This window comes from Lampetra fluviatilis, chromosome 33 (genome assembly GCF_964198595.1).
Source record: "Lampetra fluviatilis chromosome 33, kcLamFluv1.1, whole genome shotgun sequence".
Taxonomy (NCBI): Eukaryota; Metazoa; Chordata; class Hyperoartia; order Petromyzontiformes; family Petromyzontidae; genus Lampetra; species Lampetra fluviatilis.
In genome coordinates, this window is record NC_136307.1 from 2874553 (window position 1) to 2895720 (window position 21168).

The following is a 21168-nucleotide window of genomic DNA, read 5'->3' on the forward strand; positions in this document are numbered from 1 at the left end:
GTGCATCTCTGTCACCTTCAAAGCGAAGCTGAGCATGTATTTATTTGTGAAGGTCTTCAGCATACTGGATATCCCACGAGCATTTCCGACTTTGCTTCTAAATCCAAATAGAATTGTTTTTTTCCCCCTAGGTTTATTTTCTGTATTTTTGCTTGATATCTTATTTTTTTAACTTTTACTATTTTGTGCCTGCATTTCTCCAGTGATTTCTAGTGGTTTTTAAAGTTTAGCTTTTTATCGTCCTTTACTGAATGAAACAATTAATGTTTTGGAAGTTGCATAATTAGGCCTTTGTTGGGAATTGTGCTTAAGGTCATCATGCACCGCTCATACACATGCTTAAATTTAAATCATTCAAATATTTCAGAACTTTTTAAACTCCCCCACCGGATGGAGGCCCTGTTATGCCGCCGTCAGTCATCGGGGTTGTTTTGACCATACTTCACTACCCCGGTCAGTGCGGGGCAGCCAAGCGGGCTGCGCGTGTGGTGGTGGAGGGCGTGGGGTGGGCCTCGTTTGGACGGCTCGTTAGCCGCGGGGTCCGGCCCCGGCACAGAACGCCGTTGACGTCCGTTCCCTCCCCGTCCGGTTGTCCAGATTCTGGGCGGACATCGAGCGTCGTCGCGAGGGCCTCGCCGCCGGCGCTCCGACAACGGAGGCCTCCGGCACCGGTGGTCTCCTCCTGCCGCCGCCGCCTCCGACCGTTCCGCCGCACCCGGCGGGCTGTTCGGCGCCCCTCCACCGCCGCGTGCCCCCGGACACCGACCCCGAGCTCGTGTTCCTGAGCCGGGCCGTTTACGACTTCCGCCACCACCGCCTTCTCAAGAACCCCTTCCGCCCGGCGCTCAGCCCCGTGCCGCGCTGACTCGGGCCGCGCCGACGGCTCGTTTCCCCGACCCGGCGTCGTTGTCCGTCGCTGCCGTATGGGACGTTTACCAGTCGATGAAAAATGGGGGCCACGTCGCTTGCACTATTTTTGTTTCGTGTTCTTCGTCGGGTCGATTTATATATATATATATATATTTCCCCCCCCACCCCACCCCGAGGCCCACGTGGCGGTCGGCACGCCGTCCGTGCCGCGCGGAGTTCGATTCGCGGCCACGGCCAACATCGGTGGTGCGGAGATGCGATCCGAAACCGGGCCCCGAGCTTCGCCTCGCTTGGCCAACTCGCACCGCCCCCACCTACCCCCCCCCCCCCTCACGTGCAATGCGGCGTGGGGGGGGGTAGGTGGAGGCGGGGGGGGGTCCTTCATCCAGCAGTGGGATTGAGAAAGGACCGAACAAATTAAATTAAATGCCGTGTGCGTGCGCGCGCTTGCAGGGTGCGTGGCTCTGATTTTGACGGGGTCCGCGCTGTCCGATTCGTTGACCGTGCTGGCCAAGGGCCCAGGCTGCTGGCATCGCGTTGTGCCACTCGCGCTGCGTGGGGGGCTGTGGGCGGGTGGGGGGGGGCTGTGGGCGGGTGGGGGGGCCTCCCCGGCGGGTTGTGAACACAGCGGTCGGCCGACTTTGGCCGGCGTTCAACGCCAATATTGTGGGCGGCCGAAACAAAAGCGTTCGTGCACACAATAAACACATTACATGTAAACATACATAAGTGCGTGCATAATTTAAATACACACACACATGCACATAAACGCGTGCGTATAAAAGTGCGTGTGTGTGTACACATCCAAAGACATCACACACACACACGCACACAAATACATTTGATAAACTATTGTTCACCTGAAAGTACACACAGATGCGAAGCGCCACACACACACATACTGGACACATACCGACGCACGTATCCCTCGGTCACCCTTATCGTGAGCGCCGACCACGGCAGCTCACGAGCGGGGTTGGGTGTACCCCCAGTGCCGATGATAACACACTGCTGCAGGTTGAGCCGCCCTACCTTGGGGAGGCCCAGAACATTTTAAAATCTAGAACGCGCGCCATGAACGTTTACAGGTGCTCGGCCATCTGAGCAGGTTGCCAGGATCGTATTGCAGTGGGCCGACAACGTCGACGCCGCTCGTCACACGTGCACACTCGCACCCAAGGACACGTGACGTCCGTGGACGTATAAACACCAACGTGTGCACAAACGTACAACAACCCGTACAAAAAAATACTGAACGTGCATGCACCATTTAAGACGAGTCCACGCAGGCTTGCATTAAACGCACGCTTCGAATGCCGACCCAAAACGCGGCAACGCATGCGGTGGATCAAGAAGACGCGCGTACCGACGCGCTCGCGCGCACGCGCAACCGCATTCATCGCGTCGCTGCTCGACGTCGTGCGTACATGACGGCGCACAGTCGGCCACGTACGGCGCGAAAGAAGATCGACGTACGTAGACATACGTACGTCGAACGCGAGGGCAGGTGCGTTGTCTCTCAGCAGCAGCAGCCGCGGCCACCACCCCCACCGTGCGCCGAGCGACGACGCGATAGAGGATGAGGAGACATCTGGCCGGATTAAGGACGTTCCATTTAACAAGATGATGAGCGGCGCTCGCCCCTAACGCCGTTTAATCTCAGCGCGGCGGGGATAAGGACACTAAATCCGTGTTTCGGGTAAAAAAAAAAGTAAACCCATCTGTGTAGTGTTGTTGGCCAAGCATAGCAAGCAAATGTTTCATCTCCATGTGTTCATTCCTTCTACCCAACCCCGCCCGCTCGAGGCCTAGTGACCGACCCCGATAAGGTGCATCCCTTCCAGGCAGGAATCTCGGCCGGACTGCCTGTGGAAGGGACCGTGGGAGGGTTCGTTTTCGACTCCTAAACAAAACACGATTTTCATCGTGCATGAGAAGGTTGGGTTTTTGTCTGGTTGCGTCGCAGCATCGGCGTGAAGAGGTATAGTGGGGTGGTGAATGAGGAGGTGATCGTATCGCCCCACGCAATTAACTGGCGTTATCGGTGCCGTTGAATCGAAATCCACAGAGGCGGCGTGGCCGGCATGATTGTAAACTAAAGCCACTGCAACCTCTGCCCCGAAGCGAGGCATTCGCGATACCGGCTAAAAAGAATGACGAACACAAACATCCATATTTAGTCTGTGGACTGCGAGAGGGGCGGGAGCTGTTTGTTTGCGAGCACCTGTTGAAGTTGACACTGCACATTTAATGGATAGTGGGACCAGAACCAGGCATTCATTTCAGCTGCGTCTGCGATGTGGGAAATGGAACCGAATTCCCGGCACACCACATCCACAATGCCTCGCGCTGTGGGCTGCGGCTGCTTTTGTGATGCGTCGCCTTCGTCGGTCTAACGGTGACCTGGACAAAAACTAAAAAAACTTGTGAGAAATAAATCCCTGGACAGAACCGTGAACCCCAGAACCTAACGCAGCAACACAAGTTTTCTGATGGCTCGTCGGGGAAAGATTGTCGCACGCGCACACCAGGACCCGGTCAGAGGGTTGCATCCCCATGATGTTTGTTGTTGTTGGTCTCCCTGGCCTGGGCTGTTCCGGCTCTTCTCGCTGTGCCTGTGCCCCCCCCCCTTTTTTTCTCACCCTTGGGCATTTAGGATATATGGGCACTAACCCGCGCTGCGAAGAGAGGGCAACCTCGAGCGTCGTCGTCGTCATCCTACTCTTTGCGCAGCGCGCGAGATGCGATTTTAGTGGGGGTTGCCACCTTTTGCGGTGCGAAAGCAACAACAAAAAAACTAAACAAAAACGGGACGTCGTGGGAAGAATAATAATAATGTCTCGCATTTACGGAAGACGGGGAGCACTTCATCGGTGTGGCATTCGTTAAACGGACGAGGTAGCGGGACTTGCAATGCACAGGAAGGACTTGCACGTTTATCTGAAACAAAAAACAAACAAAATGACCATCTTGGGAAAACCAGGAGAGGTGGCAACCCCTCGATGTGTGGTCGTCGCGGGAGGGCTTGGAGACGTACCAATGTGCCTCCGTCGATGCGTTCTTGGCTCTTGCGGCCCCCCCCCCCCCGTTTTCCTCCGCGGCGCCAAATCCGAACCGCACGCGGTCCTTGTCTCGTGCCGCTGCGTCCCCCCACGATTATATAAGTGAACTCGTGGAGCCATTCGTGTTTAATGCCTTTCCCATTGGCGCATCCAAGCCACGTCCCCGGACACGGGTTGATTTTGTTTCTCTTTCCACACTGCAGAAGCAGAACCGTGCCAACTGATGTCGCGTGCGACGCGTTGAGACGCACGTAGATGACGCAGTCGTACCGCGAAGTCCCACGCAGCGCATTGAGCAACGTGTCCCTGCTTGGCCCCCCCGAGCCAGATCCTGATGCCGGTTTTGAGGTCTGCGTATCACGACGATTTGATCACACGGCTCAGCGCATGGTTGATAGCCAGCCGGGGGAGAGGGGGGGAAAGAGAAAAAGACCCCATGCTGTGAGGACGGCCTGCCCTAGCTCGGCTCGGATGTGCCAGTGGAATAAGAGGGGCGTTGAACAAAGTGTCCACGATCGGTGCCGGGTGAGCGCTGCTCCTACAAGTTGCCCCCCCCCCAGTGAAAGGGCTGCCCCCTCTTGGCTTAGAACACGTGACCACATTGAGGCTGAAGGGACGGAGGAGGGGGGGGGTCAAGGGTGTGTCGAGTGATTAATCGCGAGATGGAAGTCTGGGCACGCGTTTGGGCCCGGCCTGGCACGGCTCCTCGTATCAGCTCGGCCCTCTGGTTGTGGAAAATGTTGGGCTGTTTGTGGTTTTTTTGGCTTCTGCAGCTTGTGCCACTTCCGATGTAGCAAAATGAAAATTTGGGGTTGTTATTCCCTTCGCTTGTTTGGTTGTTGATTGTTATTATCTTTGAGGGGGGGGGGGTGGTGGGGGTATCTCGCCCCGTGGCCTCTTTCGAGGCGTGAGCGAATTTGCGTGGCTTTTGGAAAAATTGGCGTCAGTTGTGTCTCGCGGGCTTCCCCTACCAAACAGCACGATGTTCAGTCGTTTTGGTAAATGTTTGTTGGAGTAACATGCAAGCGCATCGTTTTTCAGGTACGGTAGGTTACGTGTTCCGTGGCCCGTTTTCTTCACGAATCGGTCCGAAAAAAACAACTGTTGGACTCTTTAGCGAGTCCTGGTAAACGAAGTTCGACATGTTTTATGTTTATTCCAACATTGCGGTCCTCACCAAGGGAGACGACTACTGCTGTCTCTGTAACTTCGAATCCCAGGTGACCAAGAACCCTTAATGACAACGCACCGCGTACGAATAGCTACAGCCAAAAAACATTTTAACACCACGAGACCAGCTACGATGATATTGAAGCGAAGCATATTTTGTATCGGGGGTTTTTTTGTTGTTTATTAAGGTTACACTTTAATTCGCAGCTTGAGAGAGACGCAAAGTCCTTGCCACGGTTCAGTCGCTGCGCGCAAACAGCATTTTGACAAAAGTTCAAAACGAGCTGAAGGTAACGTTCAAAGTTAACCACGTGCCCGCAGCTTGTTAACGCGTTCAACCTCCTCGGACGGAACACAAATGCGCGCACACACGTTGATTGCAACATTGGACGGGTCACGCAAAAGACGAATTGTTGATTCGTCCGGTGGGCTTTGCAGAATCGCTGACACTTAATGCCGTGTAATCAGCTTAAACGAATAAGCATCGATTCTGTGTGCAAATCTGTACAATTTATAAATCTGCCTTCTGCCCCCCCCACCCCCCCCCCCCAAACTCTAATTATCCGTAATTAGAAAAATCACTTTGTGCTGTAGGGGGGTTTGCGTGAGCGGTACAACGTACGAAGGCATCACTACAGTACTTGAGCAGTTGCTGGTGTCACGTGGAACTTCTAACTGCAGTGACCATTTAACCCTTTGTGGGGAGCGTCGCGACGTGCGTGGCCGCCCCCCCCCCTCTAAGACGGATGCTCGATGGAACATTCCAAAGCGGACAAACACTAGCAGCGCCTCGTCATGTGACGCTTGGGAAGCGTCGACAGGCTTGTTATATTTAATAATAATGAATCGTTGTTTGCACAAACTCCCTAAACAGTTGGTGGCACGGCCCACTATTATTTAGCACCGTCAGTGCCTCTGTGATGCACATGAATGTGAATATGGATGAGTTCATTTTTTTGGTTGGAGGAGGGGGGGGGATTATTGTAATTCTATGAACTCCACCTCCGACACGTTGAAGACCACCACAAGCAAATAAAACACGTGACATTGAATTTTACATACATCCCAGTGCGGTACCATCCTGAAAATTTTACTCCTGAGAACGATTGAATAATTATTCTTGCACAGAGGAGAGCTGCTTCATGGAAGGCAGAGAGACGGACAGAATACGGCCTTTGTGCTACTGTTTGCACATTTCCAGTGTGCTGTTCTCGTGAAACAGATGAGAGCCCCGCTTCGGCAAATTAACCCTCGGTCGTGGCGAGAGAACATAATCGGCCACGAGACCATGAAGCCTTTGACTGAACAAACAGAAAGGGTTTTATTTATTTTCAATGCTGACTAAAATGAAATTTTTTAAAAAAATGCCATCAACTAATGAGACTTCCAGACCAGTGGTGTTCAGTCGCGGCAAACTGGGCTGTTTTTTCACTTCTCGCTTTAGAAGGGGTTCGTGAAGGATTGCAGCAGCTTTGGGGGGGGGGGGTTCATCCATCAGTGGAGTGATCATGCCCGATTATGATGAGTTTTGTTCTACACGTTACTGGGCGGTCCGATGTCAGACGAGCTACCCACAACCACCTTGTTGATTTAACAGGGACAATCGGCTGATGGGTCATACTAATCTACCCCCATGAATTCATTCAATGAACTTTGATATTATACGCCACCCTCTTAAACTCTTGATTTAGTATCCCAGCCTCTTGTACACACGCGTAGTTGATTGGGCCACGACCGATTCCGACGCACGTGAAACACACGTGGTGTGTCGGTGTTTAACCTTGTGGCCCGGCGTCATTCTCTCTCCGCTGCAAGATGACAGTCGTATAGCCCTTGAAGTCTTCGTCATTTGCCGCGTAGCTATTGCAGTGGAATGTTCCATTAGCGTTGCAGGGGGAGGGGCATTTAGAATATAAATATGTTTTAAGTTGTACTTTATTTATCGCGTGCTGTTTAGCAATTTATCGCTTAATACTAAAAGAAAAAAACACGTTTGTTTCGCTGTTAGTGGTAAAATTTAAAGAGAAATGTTTGTCGAAAGATGAGTTGTCACGTGCAGACACATTCACACACAGAAAAAAGGCAGAACTTTCAAATAATGCAGCTTTGTTTACATTTAAACTTTACGCTGATCGGAATGTATCTTGTGCTACTTCTGGCATTGAACCCCTCAACCCCCCCCTTTCCTCCCCCCGTCTGCCGTGTTACACAAGCCCCTGCCTATATACTATATATGAACACATATATAATATATGGAGCTTTGTTTGTTTATATGTTCATATATATGTGCGATGGTGTAAAAAAAAATAAGGCGTTTGCTCTGAAAAAAAATATATATTCTGTACATTTGGGTTCAACCGAGGACTTGTCTCTTTTCCGTGTGTGCTTGTGTACACGAGTGAGTGAGTGTGAGAGAGAGCGAAAGAAACAGCATATTTGCCTTTTTCTTAAGAAAATATAACCCGTTGCATTTTTGAACTAGCGGCTATGTTCTATGCCAATTTTGTAATTTATATTTATGCAGGCGTTGTAATTTATTTATTTTCTCTCTCTCCCAAAGTACAGTCTGTGCATGAATCAAGCTAGACTTGCCTGGGTTTTTTTTTCTTATTGATTCCTGAGTGGATTTGTAGACTGAAAGCCCAGTGCTGCGCTTGGATTTTTTTTATATATTTTTCTCCTTCGCATTGTATAACAGTTGTGTTATGTGGATCAAGACACGGAGCAACGTTACATTCATTGCCAAGTCCTTTACGATGACAGGAGACTTTGGAATGACTGACGACTGACATCAAAGATTTGTTTTTTCCCTCCCCAATATCCTTCCAGTGATGCCTCCTTGCACATAAACGAAACTCGCTCGTTGTGCTCGGCTCAAGCAAACTAAGCTAAGCTTAGGGACTCAAGCAGCTCAAGGGGCCTGGGAGTCATGAAAAACGAAGGGTAAAACAACAAAAATATCAGCTGGAATTCAAATCCGAATTCACATAAAATGACAAACTAACATTTAAAGCCTATTTAATATCGCTCTTGCCTCACTTGCCTTTTCTCTCATCTCACCACATTTCGATCTCTCAGTCTATATCTCTTTAGTTATCTCACGAGGAGTTTACACATTGAGAGAGGAGGAGGAGGGGGGGGAAATAGTTGATGCTTAGGAGCCCCCAATGGGACCGCACCAACACTGCCCAAGCTGCGCTATCTGTAGCTTTGCTCAGCCACTGGTTGCTGCTTAATTCCTCTCCGCTGCATAACTCCCGAAGGGGGGGGCTGGTCTTGATGATGCATGCCAATAATCCAGTTACGTCAGAGGGGTGGAGCGGTGGCGCAGCGGTTGCTACACCGTGCAAGGAACCTGGCGACCTGAGTTCGATTCCTCGGCCAACGGCCAACATCAGGTGGTGAGTGATGTCTGAACCAACCTATAAACTGAACTGTACACTATTTCTGCTTTACCAGGTAAGGCCCACTGAGCTAGATTGCTCTCTTTTTTTCATGAGCGACCTCGCCACAAATGATAGTTCAACGAAGTAGCTTATCACGTGGACATTTATAACAGCCAGATACTCCGAACGCGTGATGTTGATTCTAAATGTGGAAGGGGAAAAACCGGGAGAACTCCAAGAAAAGTCCATGCGACCACGGGGAAGAACATTCACACTCCAAATATACAGCAGCAGGCGTTAGGGTCGGTATCGAACCCACGTCCTGTATTCCAGGCGTGGTAGGTAACATCTAGCCACCGTGATGATGAGATTGAGACATGCAAACTCCAAATATACAGCAGCAGGCGTCAGGGTCTGTATCGAACCCACGCCCTCCTGTATTCCAGGCGTGGTAGGTAACATCTAGCCACCGTGAAGATGAGATTGAGACATGCAAACTCCAAATATACAGCAGCAGGCGTCAGGGTCGGTATCGAACCCATGACCTCCTGTATACCAGGCGTGATAGGTAACATCCGCCCACCCTGGCGCCCCCTGCACTAACGAGCATGGTGAAGTATGGTCAAACAACCCCCGCGTGGGGGGGGGGGAGGCCTTCATCCAGCAGAGGATTGATATTGGGCTGTAAATTGTTCTTTTAGTTTTGAGAGGAAAGGTGGTGTATTATTATTATGACGTCGTCTTGCGTGCGCGACTTCAACCCTGCCTAAGATACAAAGTAGTCCTGAAACAGAAGTGCAGCAAATAGGTTGATGCGTAATGTGTTTTTTATTTTGGGGGGCGAAAAGATTTTGTTGACTGGATGAAAGGCCACAATCCTGTTAAGTGCCCAGCACATCAACAATCATCAGCTTTGTTAGGCAATGAATGCATAATAACAAATATATAAATGTTCTAATACAAACCAGGTGATAACCCTTTGGGTTTTTTTAGAGTGTATGTATTTTTATATCTTTTTAAAGAATGTCTGGGAACATTTAAAAAAAGAAATCACGACGTGTCTCTGCTCAAACGGCCAATGCGATGCTGAAAGTCATTGAGCCTGCTGTGGAAAATCCACATTCCTATGGTAGGGGAAAGTCTATCCGTAGAATTATGTGATGGGTTGGTCTCGTGGCCAGGAGTTTAAGGGGGTGTCTTTGATGGCTTGATGTTGACGACCTCACCTTTTCGTGTGGGTTCGATCCCGACCCTGACGGCTGCTGTATATTTGGAGTTTGCGTGTGTCTCTCTTTCTCTCTCTCCCTGTGCTGGCGTGCATTTCTTTCCGGTTCTTCCGGTTTTTCCCTCCACATTTAAATACATTTCCACGTGATATACGCCATTTCGTTGAGCTATCATTTGTGATACCTACGTCGCTTCTGCAAAAGAGCTATATAGCTCAGTGGGCCTTACCTGGTGAAATAAAAAAAAATGTCGCAGACTTCTCGACTGTGAGCCGAATGATTTCTCTCTCGACCGTAACGCCCCAGGGCAGAGAAATTCAAAAGAGCAAATGTGCAAGACAGGTTGGGCAACAACAAATACCGTACCAATTTGTTACAAATAAAACGAATTGAATAGAGGTTAAAACGTTGCCGAACGTACTATGCTGGAGAAAACAAGCAAAGCTTGGGAGATTGTCATAAACTCACAGCGACACCACACCCACATCAATGAGCGAACAAGTAGATGCATTGTACATTCGTCAATTGACTTGTCTCGACAGATGACTTCGTTGTAATCAGCCACGTGGTTATGCGGTGATGGCGTGCCATTCTCGCCATTGAAAATCCTGGACCAAAACATTAATGCCCCCCCCTCCTTCACCATGCTTAATGCATTACACGCGATAAGCTAACTGTGCCCTGAGGAGGAGAGCGCTCAGATCCTCTCTCGGCGCACCAATATAGCCTCGTCCATAATTTAGCTGTGGGTTATAACTTGCAACGAGCTTCTGTGGTCCACAGTCGAGACTGCTACCATGAGACACGAGGAATGTTCGAGGGTTTTTAGATTCGATTCCTGGCCCAGACCGATTGGAATAATGCACAGCCCTTTGTCCTGGATGAAGGCCTCGCCGTGCCGCCGTGATCACTGGGGGTTGTTTGACCATACTTCGCCACGCTGGTCACTGCGGGTTGGCAAAGGTCATGCCCAGAGCCATGCCCAGCAATCTAACTCGGGTTTTAATTCTAGATTTGAAGCGTTCGTGACTGCAAGGATTCATACTCTTAGTTCTTTCGGTAAAGTCACGTAGGTAAAAAATGAAATTTAAATTACTAAAAAAATAAAATAATAAAATCACGACGTTTCGGAGGCAACACAAGTCTCCGTCATCAGGTGGGACCGTCACAGCCAGATTTGCTGCATCAAGTGCGGCAAGGATTCAAGATGCAAGCTCTTAAATACAAGTTAAGGGGGAGGAGAGGGGGGGGAGCTTATCAGAATGTGGTAGCCAATGAATGGAACGTATCGGGAGGGGGGATTTTATTATTTATTTATTTTTTAAATTTTAATTTCATTTTTTACCTACGTGACTTTACCGAAAGAACTAAGAGTATCACTCAGGTTTGCTTGGGCGGTGGCGCAGCGTGCGAACCACTGCACCAACCGCCGCTCCCACAACGCGTTTGAGGGTCAGAAATGACGAAGAGTGGGAGGCGATCGACATCGTAATCAGGAGTGAAATTGTGCTGGGGAGGGAACGCGGACGTGGGTAATGAATTCCAGAGTCACAGGGGCGGGCGGGCAGGGGTGGGAGGTGTGAAGGATGAGCTCTGAGATTTGTGCCGCAGCTCAGCGAGGAGTCTCAATTCGCAAGTTGAAAAGGGGGGCATGCAACACGGGCGAGGTCAGTGGTAGTATCGGTGGGCATTTTTATCGTCTCTTCTAAATCCAAAAATGTTAATTCATAATCAAAGTGCTTTTTGGGTTATATCGCGTAAATACAAATGTGCCGTTGACCCACCGCCAGCCGCCCGACACGGCCAATTAGTAAGGTTTGTCACGTAAACAGCACGTGATCAATGAGTGACTACTTCAACACACCGCTTGTGTGTTGGAGAGTAAACCCAACAATGTGCGCCTTTTGGCGTCATCTGGTCCAACACCAATGGAGACTAGGCTCTAAGAAAAGCTGTCTCGGGTGTGGACCAATCAACTTCAAGGGCAGTGCTTATCATTATCATCATCAGAGTTGTTTCTTTTTGTTTGCATTTTGACTGCTTGTGTTGTGGTTATTGCAAACATGATGCCTTGTATAAAGGTGTCAGTTTTTGTACCAGTTGAACGGGTAAACACCTATTACTATAAACCCAAAAATGTTTACGATGCAAAAGCGGGTGAGAGCCCCGCGAAAACTTAAGGTTCCCTGTAAATGTTTAGTTGTTTTGTGCCCAGAAGAGACCGCGGTCGTGAAAGCAGCACGAGTTTCTCGTGCAACGAGATGTCGGGGCAATTGCGGCGCTCGCACGGGGGTCTAGAATATTCCCCGAGGACGCGGTCCCGAGATACTACGCTAAGTTCCAGTGGTCGGGTCTCAAAAGATCCATTCAAGCTTGGTGGTGTTTCACTCTTCACCCGAGGACGGCTGCTTGCGTTGTGGCCGAACCGTCGTGAGAATTATTTTATTATGTTTTATTTTTATTATTTTATTACTTCCCTTCTACGTGACTTTACCGAAAGAACCAAGAAGATGAATCCCTGCAGTCACGAAAGCTTTAAATCGAGAAGAAGCATTGTCGTCCATACCAAGAGTTTCGTTTTTACTCTTTAAACACCCACACACGACATGTTGAGGCACGTGTTATAACGCACGGGGGTTCAACGTGGCATCAATAATATTACCAGACAAACACGGTTTTATAGTATTACAACAGCGTGGATGACGAACGCGACCCTAGTTTTGTCGGCCAACGTGCGCGTTTGTGTATCGACGGCACAATGAGCGCTCGTCGTATTACCGAAGCCGCAACGAACCGAAGGAGTGGAACGTTGGGAGAGCCTTGGAAAAGAACACGACCCATGAACGTAGCAAGTGATGGCGGGGGGAGGCACCGGTGGCGATGCTGAGGGGGTGAACGGGGGTCCCGGTTCATCAGCGAGACGAACGGCTTCGGATTGGAATTCCATCGAGAAGTTTGACTGCTCACTTTGACCCACCGCCACATCTTTGGTGAGCGACGCTAGTTTCTGGCGAAGCGATGATGGACATATTCTTGGTTCTTTCGGTAAAGTCACGTTAACGGACAAACGGAACGCCGGGCTTTTATAATAGATGTCATCGATATCGATGGTAAGAAGCTTACCTGTGGATTTTGCACGGCGTTCCTTCTTGTGGGTCGCGTGCGTGGAGAGGTTTGTTGTCACGTGATGTGATTTACTTCCACGTCCAAACAAACAAACACATCGCAAGTAGGAATGGGAGCTCGTAAAAAAAAATTGGGGCAGAAACTCCTCGTACGTAACTTTACGCGGTAAAGAATGAATACGATTACTGCATTACACTACACTACACCATCATCATCATGAACTCGGTTTTCTGGAGCACAATTCGTAGCACAAGGCGTCAGAAGCGCTTTACATGAATGCTCAAGTTACGGAGAAATCCCTCTTGTAAAAAACCCAGGTGAGTTTCAAGACGCGGTTTAAAAACAAGTGTGTAACACTTTTATAATGGAGCAAGGAGGAAGGGAATTCCACAATGTTAGAGAAGCTCCGTCTCCCCTACAACAACAGCAGCACCACCACAGTCTGGGCTTTGTGGAATCGTGATGTGTAGTCGACCCGCAACGAGCAGATCTAAGTTTCCTCGGTGGAATGTAAAATATAAGCGCATCGATGATATTGTTTGGGAGCCAACTCGCTCGAGGCCTCACGCGCTGGTGACCTTCCGGCCACGAGACAGAGCGAACCACACTCCCAATGCTCGGATGGTCGCGAGTTCCAACATGAGATGGGGGAGGGGTGGGCGGAACTTTGCATGCGTTATATGAACGGGCCACACCGTAGTTACATATATCTTATATTCTTGGATTTTTCGGTAAAGTCACATGAAACAAATGTAACTAAAAAATTTGAAATAATATATATGTTTTTTTATATTTACGTGACTTTACCAAAATAACCAAGAATATGAATTCCTGCAGTCACGAAACTTTCAAGTCGAAATACATATATCTTGTTAAGTTCGTGTGAGCTCGCCGCTCCTGTACGTGATGGGTGCACGCAGCAGAGACTGTCCAAAGCATTGGCAGGAATGTCTCGAGAAAACAATGGGACGATCCGTGACTATTGTCTTGTGAACAATAGGCGAATTTTATTTTGCAGATTCAAAGGTCCCAAGATGAAATTCGCATTGAGAACGATTATTTTGAGGGCGCTTCATACATGTAGATTACTATTGAGTTAGTGATCGGCGCGAAATAATATCTGCAATATGATATCCGCGGGTGTGCGTGTTCGTTATGCGTGTACGCGATGTAGTACAAAACTAAATTAATCACCTGTGAAGACAAGTACAATTACTGTACATGAAACTAATTATTTGGTGCTGCTGCTGCGTAGGTAGTGGTGCATGAGCACATTTAGCAAAAAAACAACCACTCACATTCATCAATGACGCTGCATTAAACAAAACAAATATACGACGTTTCAGGCAATGGCCCTGCTTCACAACACAAGAGAGGCCCGGGAGGTACGTGACCTATGATTCTTGAAGGTTATATTTAAAATAAAATCCTCCCCACTTTCTAATGTACGCAACATTGAAGAGCCGTGAGAGATGGCGGTGGAGGTATGTATGTACGTTGAACTTCTTTCGCACCGTACGTATCCAACTGCGCTAATCGTAGGCGCAGGGGAAGGACAACAAACAGACTTAAAAGCGCATAGTTCCAGCGGCTTCCTAATATCGGAAGGAAGAGCGTTCCAGACGGCCGCAGTGAAACCTTCATCCAGCAGTGGGTTGACCATGGGCCGATGATGATGATGACGAATGCGTGTGCTTATTTCTTCGTATCGTTCCAGTGTGTAACTTACACAGCCTGGGTGCTGTGGAATAGTGACGTACAATTCTTGCCTTCAAGTCGTTTTAATCGCGAGCAACAACCTTTTTTTATATTCAGATGTTATTACACTTTATCCACACGCTGCTGTTCCAGATTGGGAACACAGCCTTGGCGGTTATAAACACAATGAGCTCACAGTCACAACACGTTCATGAATACCGTAGTCTACGGATTATAAGGCGCACGTTGTATGCCCGTATTTGAAATAAAACGCTGGGGTATGAATAATAATCTCGTGTTGCGCGCGTGTCCATGATTTTTGTGTAGCTCCATTAACGGGGGGCGGTGGTGCAGCGGTTAGCGCTGCGCTGCCCTACGAACCCGGCGGCTAGAGTTCGATTCCCGCTCACGGCCAACACCAGTGACGATTATCTGAACCGGTCCTGGGCCACCCCTAGGCCGACTCAGCCTTAAAGGAGTTACCTGGTGCGGTGTGTAAACATCGCCGCTGGGGAGACAAAGGTGGCCGGGCGTGATGTTGGCCACCCACCCCGTGTGCCGTGCCGGCCTTCATAGGTGCTCGCTAACAGCACTTGCCCTAACAGTCTGTTAAGGCTACACGGGGGAGCTTTGTCGTTTATTTTTTGCCGGAGCATCTTATAATCAGGAGAATACGGTAGTAATAATATAAGTTAACGTTACTTTGAGCAGTAGACAAAGCTGGAATAACTAAAACAATCGGCATTAGCCAAAATACGACTAATGAGGTTTATTTAGGGATTTTTTTCGGAGGGGGGGGGGTATTAAACATTCATCGGAAATACCCAAGACTCAATGAGCCACACCAAGGCATCGTAAAATCAAGAATCGCATTCTAAACACCGGTGTGAGAAATGACTCGGGGCGGGCTGGTGGGGCCCGCGTTGTTAATTGATTGTTATGGGAAGATGCAGCCAACATGATTATTGACTAAGCCACGTCGTTTGACCGGAATAAACTACCTTCAACCCCACCCCTGTATTTTGTAATATTCCAGTTAATAATAATAATGTAAACATTCATACCCTTTGGTTCTTTCAGTAAAGTCACGAAGGTATAAAATAAATTAAATCACGACGTTTCGATTGCAACACAAGCAATCATAATCAGGTGGGTAATCCACAGCAATGAATTTTTTTGCTGTAGTCTCACACATTATTTTGCTGAAGTCCAACTTCAGCAAAACATTTTCTTGCTGTGGTTTTCCAACCTGATGATGATTGCTTGTGTTGCAATCGAAACGTCGTGATTTAATTTAATTTATATTATACCTGCGTGACTTTACCGAAAGAACCAAAGAGTATAGATCCTTGCAGTCACGAAAACTTAAAATCTAGAATTTAAACATCGCCACTCGGGAGACAAAGGCGGTCGGGCGTGGTGCTGGCCACCCACCCCCTCGTGTACCGTTCCGGCCTTCATAGGTGCTCGCTAACAGCACTTGCCTCAACAGTCTGGTAAAGGCTATACGGGGGGGGGGGGGGGGGGTCTTTGTCTTTGGAGTATAGAACGCCAATGGATTTCGCTGCAATGCTTCTATCATTGCGCGTGTCGCGTGTGCACGTGTTTGGTCACCCATCCAAGCACTGTCCAGGCTCAAAATTCCCGCTTAGCTTCGGAAGATCCGACGAGACGAGGCACGATGTGGTCATCGGCTATGACATTCCACGCATCGGGTGACGATGGTGGTGATGATGATGCGAATGCAGTCATAACGTTACATCATTTTCTCCCGAGTTAACCATAAACATAACTTGAACCTTCCAGAGTGAAATGTCTCTTGTTTGCTTAGTTTAGTTTTCAAGTGCAAAGACAAAGGGCTCACAGTTTCGGTGATGCAGAATAAGTGAATTTGTGAGACGTGCCAAAATTCACGGGCGGGTTGTGTGTGTGTTGTGTGTGTGTGTTGTGTGTGTGTTGTGTGTGTGTGTGCAGCATGATGCATCGTTCTACAGGTGGTCACGCAACAGTCGGGCTTTGTGCTGTGTGGGTCACGGTGTGCCATTTGCGCGCGCGCGTGTGTGTGTGTGTTTGTGTGTGCGTGAAGAAATATTGAGCATCTATGATCACGTAGGATCATAGATTATCAGGTCATATCTATGCACTGTGTGATTATGTACCATCATACATATATCATCATCATATACCATCATCCATCCATCATAAATACCATCATCAGAAATTAAGATACCATCATCACAAATATACCATCATAATGTACCATCATAAATATGATCGTGTGCCCATCATCATGAACTCATCATAAACACATGGCGTGCATCCGATTCCTGCTCGTGCACAACACGGGTGACTGGAGTGGCCCTCCCCTAGGTTTACTCAACCGAAGATTTGCGAGTGGAGCGGTTGGGTGTGACCACGTTTGTGCAACTGGGCGCGGTGCTCACCACAACACAAACCTCACACCGCGCCGTGCCAAGCTGCAGGCGCTGCAACGAAGAACCGATGACTTTGTTGTGAATGCTCCATGACTGACCAACGCCATGCTTGTGTTGGTGTGTGTGCGCGCGCGCGCGTCTGGACTTCTCCTAGGTCGACTCAGCCTAAAGCAATTTAGCTCGAGCAGTGTGGTTCCATCGTAAAATTTCACGATTTGAGACGGTTGTCAGCGGTCCACAGTTTACCCCTACCAGCATGTATATAGCAACATCAACTAGTAACAATGTACATGTTAATTCCTCTTACGCGGAATTAACACTTGAGACATTTCACCATGAACGAAATATGTACTCCTAGAGGCGTCACACGTACCCCCTAGTGACGTCACACGTACCCCTAGTGACGTCACACGTACCTCCTAGAGGTTCCCCACACGTATCCCCTAGTGACGTCACACGTACCCCCTAGTGACGTCACACGTACCCCCCTAGAAGGGCTCGAGTGATAAGTTGGCCACGTGCGTGGGCAGCCAAGGGTTGTTTGTTTCTGGGTGGCGGAGTGGTTGGTGGTGGTGGACCACAGCATTAGCCGCAGCGTGTCGTCGCGTTGGTCGCAACAGTCGCCCACTGCCAGAAGTAATTTCCCCAACGTCTTGCTCAAATCCAGTAGTGCAAGCACGTGCATTGTTATTTGCTGTAGCTGTTGTTACGATAACATGTTTGAATGCATGTTATGATAACTAATCATGTACGGTTATATCCATTAGCTTTGCGCGCGCTTTTCATGTTGTGTCATTGTATGAATGTGCCATTGAGGGACTGTGTCGTTCTCTTGTTCATGTGTTGCCCAAAGCTTGCGTTTAGTGCAGAAAATGTAGACTTTTATACTATATTTATATATTTGTATTCTTGGTTCTTTCGGTAAAGTCACGTAGAAGGGAAGTAATAAAATAATTATTCCATTATTTTTATTCTGTTATTATTTCCCTTCTACGTCGCTTTACCGAAAGAACCAAGAAGATGAATCCCTGCAGTCACGAAAGCTTTAAATCGAAATTTATATATTTGTATTTAGTTGGTTTTCTTTTAGTGCCTTGCTGACCTTTTTCAGCATCTTGCACTGCTATCGGTTTTTGTTGCGTCGATTGTTGTTGTAACTTGCTGACCCGCCTCTACTGGACATCTGCAAAAAGAAAAGCGCTTTATAGCTCATCGGATTCGTCCAGTTGTAAACATTCTGATTTATTGCCGTGTCACACAAAAGGTACGTCTGACATTCATACGAAATAAAACAAGGCTTTGAATAGCTGATGTCAATATTGGCGAATTGCAGCCTTCAAACTCCCCAGTAACAAACGCTTGTGCATGTAAGTTCAATAATGGGAAAAACAATTCTAAGCTTTTGTGACTGCAGGAATTACTCGTTGGTTCTTTCGGTAAAGTCACGTAGAAATAAATTAAATTAAATAATAATAGTATACGACGTTTCGATTGCAACACAAGCAACCATCATCAGGTACAAATGAATGAGAAAACAAACCTAGTAAACTTGGAAATATAATGCAATATAACACACCGCACCCGGCCACCTTTGTCTCCCCACGTGTTGATGTTTAGACACCAACCCAGCACGTGTCCTCAATTGAAGGTGAGTCGGCATAGGACGGGATCAGACACCACTCGCCGCTGACATCACGAACGGCATGAAATCGGAAAAATAATAATAGAGCGATGCGTGGAACCAATGCAATCGGTAAAGGTGAAGCCCTGGCAATGTCTCTGTTCAGGCCACTGCTTGCGGAAGAACCTGCACTCGAGTGAGCTCGACAGAGAGCCTCTCTGGAGGGGTATTTTGCCCAACTTTTTCCCACGCTGGCCAGATGTTTTGGAAGAGGTGGGAATGCCCACACTTTACCCCCACCATCGACTCACTGTGGCTTATCCATTTATGCTGCTGAGAGGAGACGGAGACAGCGGATGGGCATGGGGTGGGGTAAGAAACTGGCCCCATTGCTTCAACTGCCGCGACAGGAGATCGAATAGGCGGCCTCTGGACTCGTTAACGATTGCGCCACGCGCCGCTGCACCCCCGCCACGATGATGCGGATCGTCAATGGCACGCGCGCTGCCTAACGAGACCCCTGGACCGTGCTACGTTAGGCAGTAGCAATTTCTCATTTACTTGATACAGCAAGCGTGCTGTGACGGTTCCACCTGAAGACGGAAGCTTGTGTTGCCTCCGAAACGTCGTGATTTTTATTTTATTTTTTATTTTATTTTACTTTTATTAATTTAAATTAAAAAATTTTACCTACGTGACTTTACCGAAAAAACCTATGAATATGAATCCTTGCAGTCACGAACGCTTCAAATCTAGAATTAGGCAGTAGCAATAGACGGCGTGGCACAGCGCATTGCCTGTTACAAACATTTAAAGGTCACAGTGCCCCGTGCTCAAATGCAGAAAGTGCATGAAATCTCAGCCGACATCTAACCTATATAGGCCATGCGCTGCTCTGTATTAATCACGTATATGCAACGCGCTGTGAGATGTACATCCGTAAAATGAAGAGCACTCCTTAGGCTGCAGTGGTTTTACAAGGCAGTGTGCTGTGAATCCAGAGACCTGTGTTCGACTCCCAACCACGGATAAGCAATCCGTGGTTCATGATATCCGAACTTGTGACGGGGTCTTCCTACTCCTTAATCCAACCAGCGCGGTGAAGTATGGTGAAACACGCTATGGAGAGAGCCCTTTCGTCCGTCAATGGATTGCTGTGAAGGGGCAGTGTAAATGAATTGTAAAATGATTATCGCAGGCGCGACAGAGTTGAAATGACAGAGCACGTTCAGTGGCTCTCCACCGCCGCTGTCCACCAGAGGTGGGGAAAGTCGCGTGTGGTAGGGTAAAGTGTGGGCCCTGCCATGTCTTCCAAAACGTCTGGCCAGCGTCAAAAGAAAGAGTAGGCCAAAAGCACCACCTAGAGGAGGGAGGGAGGGGGAAGCATTCTAGAGCTCCCTCGATATAGTGGATGGCCTTCCGCCATCAGTGGCGTATTTCGTTTAGATTCCAACGACACTTGTGTGTGTGCGTGTGTAGTTTTACCTCTACGTGCAGCGCTTTGAGATCCTTCAACATGAAAGGCGCTTCATTAAATAGAGGTGATCATTATTAGAACAAGAACGTGTGCCTAACCAGTACACGCGATAGACTCGGCTACTATTGCCGCGGGTTCTCTGACAACGTGGGCATTGTGGCCATTACACCATTGGTACCTCAGTTGCCAGTACAAAATATGATAATTGGTTTTTTACCCTTCTATCTGGCAACAAAATTGACACTTTTTTTTACAAGGAGTCATGTTTACATAGACCACAATACCTGCAGCCATAATGCAAACAAAAAACATAACTCTGATAATATATAAGGACAGTGCATATATAAGGACAGTGCATATATTATCAGAGTTATGTTTTTTGTTTGCATTATGGCTGCCAGAGGTGTGGACTCGAGTCATGTGACTTGGACTCGAGTCAGACTCGAGTCATGAATTTGATGACTTGCGACTCGACTTGGACTTGCATAACAATGACTTTGTCCCACCTCTGATGGCTGCAGGTATTGTGGTCTATGCAAACATGACTCCTTGTAAAAAAGGTGTCAGTTTTGTTGCCAGATAGAAGGGTAAAAGAACAATTTTCATTGTGGCCGTTGTTCTGCATCGACATCAGCAGCCGTACTGGAGAAAGAAAGAAGCGGGAGAAGATTGCCACTGGGCAATGACTCATTCGGGGTGGCGGGGGATTCCTGGGTTCGGTATGGTGAGGCACGTTTGAGCGGGTGGTGTGAGTGTGAAGGTTTCTGGAAAACACGGAGCCATTGGATCTGGAGGTTTCTGGAAACACGGAGCCATTGGATCTGGAGGTTTCTGGAAGCACGGAGACATTGAATGTGGAAGTTTCTGGAAACACGGAGCCATTGAATCTGGAGGTTTCTGGAGGTTTCTGGAAACACGGAGTCTTTGAATCTGGAGGTTTCTGGAAGCACGGAGACATTGAATCTGGAGGTTTCTGGAAACACAGAGACATTAAATTTGGAGGTTTCTGGAAGCACGGAGTCATTGGATCTGGAAGTTTCTGGAAACACGGAGACATTGAATGTGGAAGTTTCTGGAAGCACGGAGCCATTGAATCT

At 48.3% G+C, this 21168-nt stretch overlaps 1 protein-coding gene across 3 annotated transcripts in view; it reads left to right on the plus strand.

The window, feature by feature from the left end:
• LOC144943936 (uncharacterized) overlaps positions 1 to 17056 on the plus strand; it is a 92016-nt gene extending 74960 nt beyond the window's left edge. For 2 of the 3 annotated variants that reach the window (XM_078871829.1, XM_078871828.1), the window contains exon 7: positions 598 to 1428. In XM_078871829.1, coding sequence (XP_078727955.1) covers positions 598 to 865 — 268 coding nt within the window. In that variant the 3' untranslated portion in view covers positions 866 to 1428. Of the gene's footprint in view, positions 1 to 597; positions 1429 to 16908 lie in introns of those variants that run through there. The other variant, XM_078871830.1, reaches the window with a different exon arrangement.
• Positions 17057 to 21168: the final 4112 nt, after the last annotated feature.